The 11,346-nt window shown below is 35.5% G+C and overlaps 1 protein-coding gene across 1 annotated transcript; it reads left to right on the forward strand.

Moving 5' to 3' along the window:
- The first annotated feature begins 451 nt into the window (after nt 1–451).
- Nucleotides 452–1,510, forward strand: LOC139099375 (ATP-dependent DNA helicase PIF1-like). The gene has a single exon (XM_070651819.1). The coding sequence runs from the start codon at nt 452–454 to the stop codon at nt 1,508–1,510; it is 1,059 nt and encodes a 352-aa protein (XP_070507920.1).
- Nucleotides 1,511–11,346: the final 9,836 nt, after the last annotated feature.

An 11,346-nucleotide genomic window follows, 5' to 3' on the forward strand; every position in this document is an offset into this window, starting at 1 on the left:
CCTGAAGAATTTTTTGAGGCATCACTGCATCAGGAAATTTTAGATCCAGGCATGACTGACGAGCAGTTCACTGCTGCATGTTCAGCTATGAATTTAAAGCAGAGAGAGCTTTTAATTTAGTAACGAGCAACATTCACGAACAACTTCAAGGTAGTACTAGACGTTTACGATTGTTTGTTACCGGAGGTGCTGGTGTAGGCAAAACTTACACATTCAACACATTGACTAATCAAGTAAGTAGATGCTTTGGAAGAAAAGCAGTTAAAGTAGCTGCACCAACTGGCATTGCTGCAAAATTAGTAAATGGTGTAACACTACACAGTTTAGTGAAATTGCCTGTTGAAAAAAATGGTTTTGTTTCAACAAATTTAGCCCCTTATCAGGTAATTACTTGAGAGTCATGCGTCAACAATGGAAAGAAATTGAATTTATTTTCATTGATGAAATAAGCATGGTTTCATATCAAACGTTGTGTAATATCGATTCACGTTTAAGACAATTGAAGAATAGAGAAGATTTACCATTTGGTGGTCTTAATGTAATTCTATTTGGAGATTTAATGCAATTACCTCCGTGTAATGGAAAACCGGTTTTCGAACAACCTAGAGAACACTTTCCTGCCCCACACTTATGGAGACTCTTTTCTCTAGTTGAATTAACAGAGAATATGCGCCAGCAAGGAGATACAACATTTGCTGATCTCCTTAATGCTTTACGAGTTGGAAAAATTAATGCTCAACATATTGATCTGCTCAAGACTAAAATGTTAAAAGATGCAACTGGTGAATTTGCAATAAATAAAGCTATTCGTGTTTACCCAACAGTAAACTTAGTTGCCACATTCAATCAATCTGTTCTCGATTACTATCGAGCGCAAGGAGAAAGAATGTTTAGAATCCGAGCTCAAGATCAAATTGTTGATGCAAGAATTAATGCCAACATAAACATGGATACTGCAGTGCCAAAAGATATAAATTGCACTGGAGGTTATCCAAGAGAACTGGAAATATTTGTTGGCGCTAGAGTCATGCTCCGATCCAATATTGATTTTGAAAAGGGTCTCGTTAATGGCATTATTGGTAATATAACGGAAATTATTTGGCCCCATTTCCGAAGAGACCAATTATATGAGACTGATTTACCTAATCTTCGTATTGATTTTGGACGCGATGGAATTCATTTGATTGAACCTCGATCAATTCAATTTCCAGCTAACTATAATCAGGGTACAGTTGAGCGACGAATGTTGCCATTAATCCTTTGTTGGGCATGTACAGTTCATAAAATGCAAGGTAGTACATGCGATTTTGCGGTTGTTTATCTTGGAAATAAACTCTTTGCTCCAGGACAAGCATATGTAGCGTTAAGCAGAGTACGGACTCTAGAAGGATTGCGAATTGAAGAACTGGACTGTGCTAAACTGACCGACCCAAAAAGTACATGCAATGAAAAAGCCTTGGCTGAAATGGAAAGAATGCGTCAATATCAGCCTCCAGATGATGACTTTTAACGGACGAGCATGCCGACTTTCAAATGTGGAGAGACGATCACGGTGCAACATTTATTCAATTGAAGATTGAATAAACAAAAATAATAAAACTTAATAAACACTGAATAAAAATAAAGGTTTTTTATGCCGTTTGAAACAGTTTAAGTACGTTTCAGACGGCTTTTTCCTTTAAACATGTAAAAAATTTGAATAAATATAACTATAATAATAATAATAATAATGATGTAGTTTAATTTATTTTTGCTCTCTTTCCAGCTTTATGTTTTTGTCTTTTGTTGTATATAAATTTAAAAAATATAAAAACATAAATAAAAATTTTTTTCTTTAATTAATTTGTGTTTTTATTTGCAAAATCAGTGACATTATTACTTTTACCGGTACTAATTGAACAGAAATAAATTTCAGATTTACAGAAATCCTTTTCAAAACTATTAGCGAGATCTAAACACGGACGAAAGAAGCGAAGTGGAGTCCGACACTACTGTAATCTAATAACAGTCGGACGAACGAAGCGAAGCGAAGTGGAGTCCGACACTACTGTAATCTGATAACAGTCGGACGAACGAAGCGAAGCGAAGTGGAGTCCGACACTACTGTAATCTAATAACAGTCGGACGAACGAAGCGAAGCGAAGTGGAGTCCGACACTACTGTAATCTGATAACAGTCGGACGAACGAAGCGAAGCGAAGTGGAGTCCGACACTACTGTAATCTAATAACAGTCGGACGAACGAAGCGAAGCGAAGTGGAGTCCGACACTACTGTAATCTAATAACAGTCGGACGAACGAAGCGAAGCGAAGTGGAGTCCGACACTACTGTAATCTAATAACAGTCGGACGAACGAAGCGAAGCGAAGTGGAGTCCGACACTACTATAATCTAATAACAGTCGGACGAACGAAGCGAAGCGAAGTGGAGTCCGACACTACTGTAATCTAATAACAGTCGGACGAACGAAGCGAAGCGAAGTGGAGTCCGACACTACTGTAATCTAATAACAGTCGGACGAACGAAGCGAAGCGAAGTGGAGTCCGACACTACTGTAATCTAATAACAGTCGGACGAACGAAGCGAAGCGAAGTGGAGTCCGACACTACTGTAATCTAATAACAGTCAAGAAAATTTTCAAAACCCAACACAAAACTACGATTCATCAGATAATCTTATAATGGTTTAATAAAAAAAATTCGAGCGAAGCTCGAACCTAAACAGTTCGAACGTAGTTCGGACTTGGTTGAGCGAATCTCACAAATTTTTACGACCTGAACGGAGCGAAGCGAGTGAAGGCGTGAAAATGTTCACAACTCGTTACAAGGCTACATGAAAAACAAAAAGACATACAGATCCAAATTTGGACTAAAAAATTGAAAATAAAATACTTTATAAAAAAAATTTTTTTTAAAAAAACCTCGTTTTTCGCGTAGACTAAAAACTAAAAAATAAAATACTTTATAAAAAAAAACTTTTTAAAAAAACATCGTTTTACGCGTGGACTAAAAAGTAAAAAATAACTTTTATTTGTGCTGTAGAGAAATTGGTTTGAAAGTTGAGACCACCCATGAATTACAAACATGCTCCTTGACTTTATCGTATAGTTCTACAACTTAAAACGAGGGCGCAAAGCTTTGATGAAGTTCTGTTAACAAGCGCCCTCGTTTTAAGTTGTAGAACTATACGATAAAGTCAAGGAGCATGTTTGTAATTCATGGGTGGTCTCAACTTTCAAACCAATTTCTCTACAGCACAAATAAAAGTTATTTTTTACTTTTTAGTCCACGCGTAAAACGATGTTTTTTTAAAAAGTTTTTTTTTATAAAGTATTTTATTTTTTAGTTTTTAGTCTACGCGAAAAACGAGGTTTTTTTAAAAAAAATTTTTTTTATATAAATTTATACATTCATTATATATTGATATCATAGACTCTTATATATTTATTGGATTGAATAGAAGAAAGTAGAATCAGAAGAGGTTGGGAACTGAGTGAAATGAAAAGCGTAAGGAAAAATCTTTTTGTTCAACAAAGACTAGATAGTTGGTTAGTCTGGATTGAAAAATTAATGACTATATAGAATAGTGAAGTCTTATTGATTTCAATGTTAAGGATGAATGTGAACCGTTTTGTTCCATTGCAGGTGTTAAATGTATCTTACGTATCTAATGGCTATCTTATGTATCTTAGCAAAATCGATCTCGATATTTGTTTTGACTAGGGACCAAGACTTCTAAGAATTTCGTTGCAATTTCTGATTTGATCTTGATTTTGGTCTCAATGTCGATCTCGGTCTCGGTATCGATCTCCGGTCTCGGTATCGATCTCCGGTCTCGGTATCGATCTCCGGTCTCGGTATCGATCTCCGGTCTCGGTATCGATCTCCGGTCTCGGTATCGATCTCTGTCTCGGTATCGATCTCCGGTCTCGGTATCGATCTCCGGTCTCGGTATCGATCTCCGGTCTCGGTATCGATCTCCGGTCTCGGTATCGATCTCCGGTCTCGGTATCGATCTCCGGTCTCGGTATCGATCTCCGGTCTCGGTATCGATCTCCGGTCTCGGTATCGATCTCTGTCTCGGTATCGATCTCCGGTCTCAGCATCGATCTCGGTCTCGGCATCTCGATCTCGGTCTCGGTATCGATCTCCGTCTCGGTATCGATCTCCGTCTTGGTATCGATCTCTGTCTCGGTATCGATCTCTGTCTCGGTATCGATCTCTGTCTCGGCATCGATCTCCGTCTCGGTATCAATATCAATCTCAAAAAGTCGTCGGAACAGAAACTTACTAAAGAGTAAAGCAAACCAATTAAATCCATACGATCTGCCCCATTTCATCAACGTATGCATTCCAAATATTCACATCAGCATAAAATTATCCCATTTTAATGTTTGCAAAGACTTCATGTCACATCTTATTCCTCCTTAAACATAAATCTGGTTATGAGTTATCTAGTTGTGAATATGCGACTGTCTACTTAATAGATAAAGCTATTTTTTTTGCTTCTATTTGATATGGAAAATCTGGGAAAATCAAAGTATATACATGTTGAAGACGACAACGATGATTATCATTATTATGAAAAGGAATCATGCTGATAATGCAATTTATATATTATTTTAATCATGAGTGTAGTTTGTAAGCATATAAAAATGAGATTTTTGCACTGATGCATGTGAAGAGAAAAAGCTTGAAAAATGAATTGATTAAACGACAAACGTGGGAGCAAAATGGAATGCTTGATGGAAATAAAGGAATGAAAACTTGCTGTGGAAATTCAAAAGTCTTCTAACACGAGCTTTTGGATCAAATTTCCACTAAGGAAGTTCATAAATTAAATAATAAGAACAATTCTTTTCCATTATGTCCAGTCAGCTTCTTTACATCTCCAAGTATCATTAACAGCTTTAAGAGCTCATGGTTATCACACCTAGTTGTAAAGTATATGAATGTCTTCTATTTTTTGATTGAAACTCGATGAGGTTTCTGTGCATTTCAAAACTGATTTGAAGTATAGCAACTCAATTGGATTCTCACTACAGATGTAAGCGGGAATGAAGTAAAATTTATGGAATTTTTTAAGGTATACATATTTTATTTTAATTTGAATTATAGAAAAATAAAGATTTGACAAGTTGATATGATTTAATCTGTTGATATAGAAGATGATGATATTATGAAATATATACAAGTTATATATAACAAGCTGCATACATATATAACAACGATTTTGAATGAAATTATGTTTTGGTTAGAGCTCTGCTTTAACTCTATTGAATTGGTGATCGGCACAAACTATTCATGGTCGTCAAATAGGCGTCCATGTGGCAAATTTCATGTAAATTACCAAAAGAATTCATAAAAAGTTCATAGAATAGAAAATCCGAAAATGTGGCAAGTTGAATGATTTTTTTAAGTAGTTTTGCGAACATGAATTGTATCTGGATAAAATGCAAGTCTTCCGATGGACTCGTGTCTGTGTTGTAATGTGAAGAGCTTGCAAGTGGTTACCCTGATAGGTCAGTGATCCGGTCGCATTCCACACAATCGTAGGATGGAGATTCGAGTCCCACTCGGAATGCGTTATTCGGAATTAAACTTTACTGTGAACATCAGCTTGAAATTCTGTATAGAGCTGGCGTACTTCACACACATACCACATCATCAAACTAAAAACTGAATTAAAACTTGTACATAAATCAGCAATAACTCATTATAATCGAAGACGAGCACGGTAATAAGTATGTAGTACGACTTATGATAAAAACAGTGAATAATAAAAATTCATGAAAAATATCTCAAGAGAACTATTACTGCATATTTTATGGATGATAATTATTCAACTATGCTGCTTTTTTTGCGATTTTTTTTTTTCAATTTTAATCCAAACAAAAGTTGGTACTAGGAAGGAAAAAACTTTTTCAATTAAGATCCATGAATTATATAGTCTAAATTTTTCCAGCAAAATGTAAAGTAAAGAGAATGGATTATGCATTATCTTGTTTTTGTACGTTATATCTGCATTTTTTGTTCCATTTTTTACTGAGGAAGAACAAAAACTCTTGCTTCCTCTCAAACGTGCAGTTAAGCATTTGTCATATACACTAGGGTGTCATTTGAATGAAACGAAACCAAGTTTTTTTGAGCATTCAATAATTTTATATTCTTTCTGACCTTGTATTTTGGAATTATGTAAGATATGTACTGGAATTCATAATGTGTAACTGAATATATGATGTCTGCGGTGCTTCCACATTTCCTTACATTTCTTAAGAAAAATGCTTCATGATTGAATAGATTAACTTCGAATTCGAACAAACAAGGAGTATACTCATGAGTCTGATCACAAAATTGAGCATGTTCAATATACTCATGGAGTGGGTCGAAGTGGCTCGGTGGTGAAATGGTTTATTTGTGATACCGATTAAGCGGTCATGGGCTCAGAACTCAGCAAGGAAACTTTTTCATCTGTTCGTTTTCGAATCATATTCAGTGAAAACTATGCTTTCTCGAAACCGGGACCGGGACCTGGACCGGGGCATAGTGAAAACGCGACTCACGGCCTCCCCTTGATAGTCTAAGGACAATAAGCTGATAATAGCGTCATCACAGAAGTAGTTCTAATCGCACTTTAAACTGTAGGTCTATTGAGTGCAAAGGTCTGGCGTACCTTAACTTGTCAAACAGTCTTTTACCGCGAAACGTCTTTTTCAAGTAAACTCATGTACACACTCATTCAGATGAGTATGCTCATTGTCAGCCAGTGAGAATTACTCAACTAGTTCTTCGTCATGACTAATCAGTCGTTTGGTAAAATTGGTAATGGAAATTGTTTTACGTGGTGAAATTGAACGGGTAAAGAAAAATAAAATCATTTTTCGTTTGGTTTTCTTAATTTTACTCTGAAAAATTGATTCAAAAAAATTTTACGACTGAAAAATTTATGAAAGAACATTCGAAACATTTTTAGCACCGCATACAGTGTGAAAAAATAATCAGTGGCAAAAAAAGGTCGTAAAATGTGTAAAAAAAAATAATAAAAAATTGGATAAGTGGAAAAAGTTTTGACGCAGATGTTATGGAATGCCTGGCAAGTTTTGGGAAGGAAAATTAAAGCTAGCATTTTAATTGAATATGTTAACATTTAGTTCTGGAATTTTTTTGGGGATGTTCTAAAGTTACCAAGGGGTTGGAACTCCCGTGAACTTGTGGTCTGACAAGTTTTTTCCATACAAACTTGCGGTTTCACAAGTTTACCAGTTTTTTTCAAGCGAACTTATAAACTTGCAAGTTTACAAGTTTTTTTGAATGTAATTTTTGGAAATGAATAAAATATGTTAAACCGTTATAGATTGTTATTTGAATTTTTTGTAATTTTGATGATTATAGTGAAGATTTGGCGATAATTTTCGACAAAAACAGAATGATTTTATGATAAAATAAATTAAAATGAAGCAAATTTTGGACTGTATTGTTTACAGAAAGTATCTAAAGAATCGGAAGTGGTTTTTCCTAAAACTTTGGAGATTTTTGATATGAAACACTAGTTTTTATTCCCGGAAATATTATAGGAGAACGACAACTTTTTAATTTTTAACAATATACTTCGAAAGCGATTTTATGCTTAGATATGGATTGTATTAAGGATTTTTTTCCTTACTGCATTACGTTAAAATTGATTATTAGCCCTCAAAAACCTTAGAAAGTGAAAGACCACATTCCAATGTACTAAAACCTAATTATTAAGATATTAATTGAATTGAATTGAAGAATTTTGACTACTTTTAGCAAATATTTATTGTTTAAAACCAGGTTTTTATTATATTATATAGGCATATGGTTATAACAGAAATCTCAAAATCCAAAACTTCTAGAGATTCCTATATAAAAATAGTTTATAATCAAACTATTTCAAAGCTTAGACAAAATTTCAGTTTTTTTTTAACAATCGTCGAATACGTCTAAATACGTGCTAAAAAAAGCTTATATATGGCTAAATTATAGTAAAAATATAACACGGAAAACCATAAATTAAGGTCTCAAACCAACATAATATTGGTTTAAACAGTTTTCAACTTTAAATTTTTAAAATTTTAAAAAAAATTTATTTTTTCAATTTTCAAAAACTTGTGGTTTTACAAGTTTTTGGGAACAAACTTGTGAAACTACAAGTTTTACACAGAAACTTGTGAGTTTATATGAAACTTGTAAAAACTTGCAAGTTTTCGGGAGTTCCAACCCCTTGAAAGTTACTTACTTACTTCCTTGGCGAAGGCGCACGGGGGCCCATTGCCGCATTTAGAATTCGTCGAAAGCTGGATCTATCTTTAGATAACTTCTGCCAGTTTCTAATTCCCAGCACTTTTGCATCGTTGCTCACACAGCAATCCCATGAGCTTTTTGGTCTACCTCGAGATTTCTTTCCATCCAGAAAGTTACCAGTTGTCAATTTAAGTATTGAAGCATCCTCTGGCCTTCTATTCACGTGGCCAGCCCATTTTAAACGATTTATTCGCAGAACTGTAACAATATCGGTCTCCTGAAATAACTCATAAAGTTCATTATTATGTCTACTTCTGAATTCATCCCCATCTTTGATAGGGCCATAAATCGTTCTCAATACACGTCTCTCGAAAACACCAATTGCTTCTTCATCTGCCGCCGTTGTGTTCCAGGTCTCAGATCCATATAATACAATTACTCTGATCAACGTTTTATAAATATTCTTTTTGGTGCCTCTCGATAAACTTCTGGATGTTAACAGGTGCCTAAGAGAATTGTACGCACCATATCCCGACTGTATCCGCTTCCGCACTTCCAAACTCACATCCGATGTCGAATTGATCAAGGATCCAAGGTATTTGAACTCCTCCACCATTTCGAAACGCTTTCCATTCACGCACAGGTGACTGCCAATAAGCTGCTTGGTTCTTGCTGAAGCAGCAACCAGTAATATTTTGGTTTTTTCCTCGTTTACATGCAGTCCCAACTTAAGTGCTTCTCGTTCTAGCTTGGAGTACGTGTCTGTGATGGATCGAATATTCCGTCCGACAATATCGATATCGTCTGCATATGCTAGTAGTTGCGACGATTTGGAGTATATTGTGCCAGTTAATTGAAGTTTTGCTCTTCTACAGATTCCTTCCAATGCGATGTTAAATAGCTTCGTTGACAACTCATCTCCCTGCTTCAGTCCAGTCACTGTCTCAAAACATTCAGAATTAAGACCCTGTACCTTGACGCAACTATAAACTTTGCTTAGTGTTGCTTTCAGCAGGCGGATCATTTTGTGCGGGAACTTGAACTCAGTCATTAGACTCCATAGTTCTTCTCTCAATATGGAATCATATGCTGCCTTGAAGTCAATGAGCAAATGCAGGGTTTCCACGTTTTTGTCATCGCTCTTGTGTATGATCTGCCTGATGTTGTGGATTTGATCAATCGTCGAACGGCCTCTCCTGAATCCTGCTTGGAAGTCATGTAGAAAGTCTTCATAGAGTGGTTCCAGTCTAGACGATAAGATCTTTGAAAAGATCTTGTACGAGGAGTTGAGCAGTGTAATACCCCTGAAGTTACTACAAGTAAGTTTACATCCTTTCTTGTGAAGGGGACAGATGACTCCTATGGTCCACTCATCCGGTAACTTCTCCTCTTTCCAGATGTGTACAATAATGGAATGGATTGCAATTTCCAACTCATTACAACCAGTCTTAAACAGTTCTGAAGGCAGACCATCCAACCCTGGTGATTTGTTGTTTTTCAGCTTTGAAATGGCCTCCTGGACTTCCTCCAGTGTAGGCTCTGGACAATCTTTTCCATCGTTCCTCATGTACACTTTTGGTCCTTCACTTGTGCTCTCAGCTACTCCAACATTTAATGTCTCCTCAAAATGCTCTTTCCATCTCTCAAGAACTCTACTCTGACTGCATAATAGCTCGCCATTTTTTGACTTGCAGATGGCCACACGTGGATAGAATTTCTTACGAGCAAGTTTGACAGCATTAAAGTACTTTCGCGACTCATTCAATGATCGAAATTCCTCGATTTCTTCAAGACATTTCCTGTCATACTCTCTCTATTCTAAAGTTAGTGCTTGCAAATTACTACTTCAAACTTGCTAGAATGAGTAAATTTATATTTAATTCCAAACAGACAAAGTGCATGTCACAAAATTGAGTATTCGCAATTGTATTGACCGAATCATGAGCTCATTCATCTAGATGAGTATCCTCACTGTCTGTTAAGGATTACAGGATTACAAGGACATTAGCATACAATAAAATATAAATGAGGAATTGAGAATCGAAATTACCTTTATAGCTCATTTAAAAAGTTGCGGGTCTCAAAAGTTAATGTTGATGGATCTGAGCTCCTATTTTAATTCAACCATCAACCTGGTAGTGGCCAGGGGGTCATAATTGATGTAGAGAAGTATATAAAAATTTCGACTTGCCATGTTGGTCCCTGATTCAATGGATGTAGTTGAAAACTGGGTTCTAAGATCTAAATAGGGATTTTACTTGACTGCTGGACGCACAACTGCGCTGTATACCTAAGCTGAAGCATGCCCGAGTGGACAACTTGACATAATATCTAATTAATAACTAGAGACCTATGGTCGACTAATGACATTTTTTTCCAGGAACGTTCCGTTATTAACTAGACATTACATTAAGTCGTCCGCTTATAATGCCTACAGATACGATACATTAAAGATTTATCGTTGAGGGTAAAATCATTGTGCTTAAAGGATCTTGAAATCTGCCAATTTTTATTCCATAAAATTTCCCTTTAAACCTCACAATGCCATTGATCATAATAAGTAAATTTTCTGTTAAATTATTTATTGTTTCCATTGTTCATTGAAAAAATTTTCCCTCAGAAAGCCGTTCAATAAAGCTTTGCATTTACTTATTAATATGAATTTTATTCACCAATAAATACGTCATCATCAATATTTTTTTCCCTATATAAATTGTACAATTTCATCGAATTTTTATTTTTTTCTGCAATGTCGGTATTGCTTTATTTAATGTGTGAGCAGGAAAATGCACAGAATAAATTTCAGGTCTGCTATAGCCTAAAGGTATTTAAACAATTTTCAATATAAAGGAGCTTTGTAATGACACATATGGATCTGTGGATCTGTAGAAAAAAAATATATATATATATAGGAAGAGAAAGGCATACATGAGCAATTTTAATAAAGTAGAAGAATTGGAATTTTCATTGAGTTTATCCTCAAACATGAAAGGCAGATTTGAAGCTAACAAAGGAAGTAGTCAAAGATTCTTTGTTACTCGTGCGACACAAAAGAAGGTGGAGGTCATTTGATGTTAGTGGAA

The sequence above is a fragment of the Chironomus tepperi genome, unplaced genomic scaffold (genome assembly GCF_022539635.2).
Source record: "Chironomus tepperi strain 1889 unplaced genomic scaffold, CSIRO-AGI_Ctep_v1 contig_48, whole genome shotgun sequence".
Lineage (NCBI taxonomy): Eukaryota > Metazoa > Arthropoda > Insecta > Diptera > Chironomidae > Chironomus > Chironomus tepperi.

Excerpts from the sequence above, each read along its gene's own strand:
- LOC139099375 (XM_070651819.1), top strand. The coding sequence starts at position 452 with ATGGTTTCATATCAAACGTTGTGTAATATCGATTCACGTTTAAGACAA.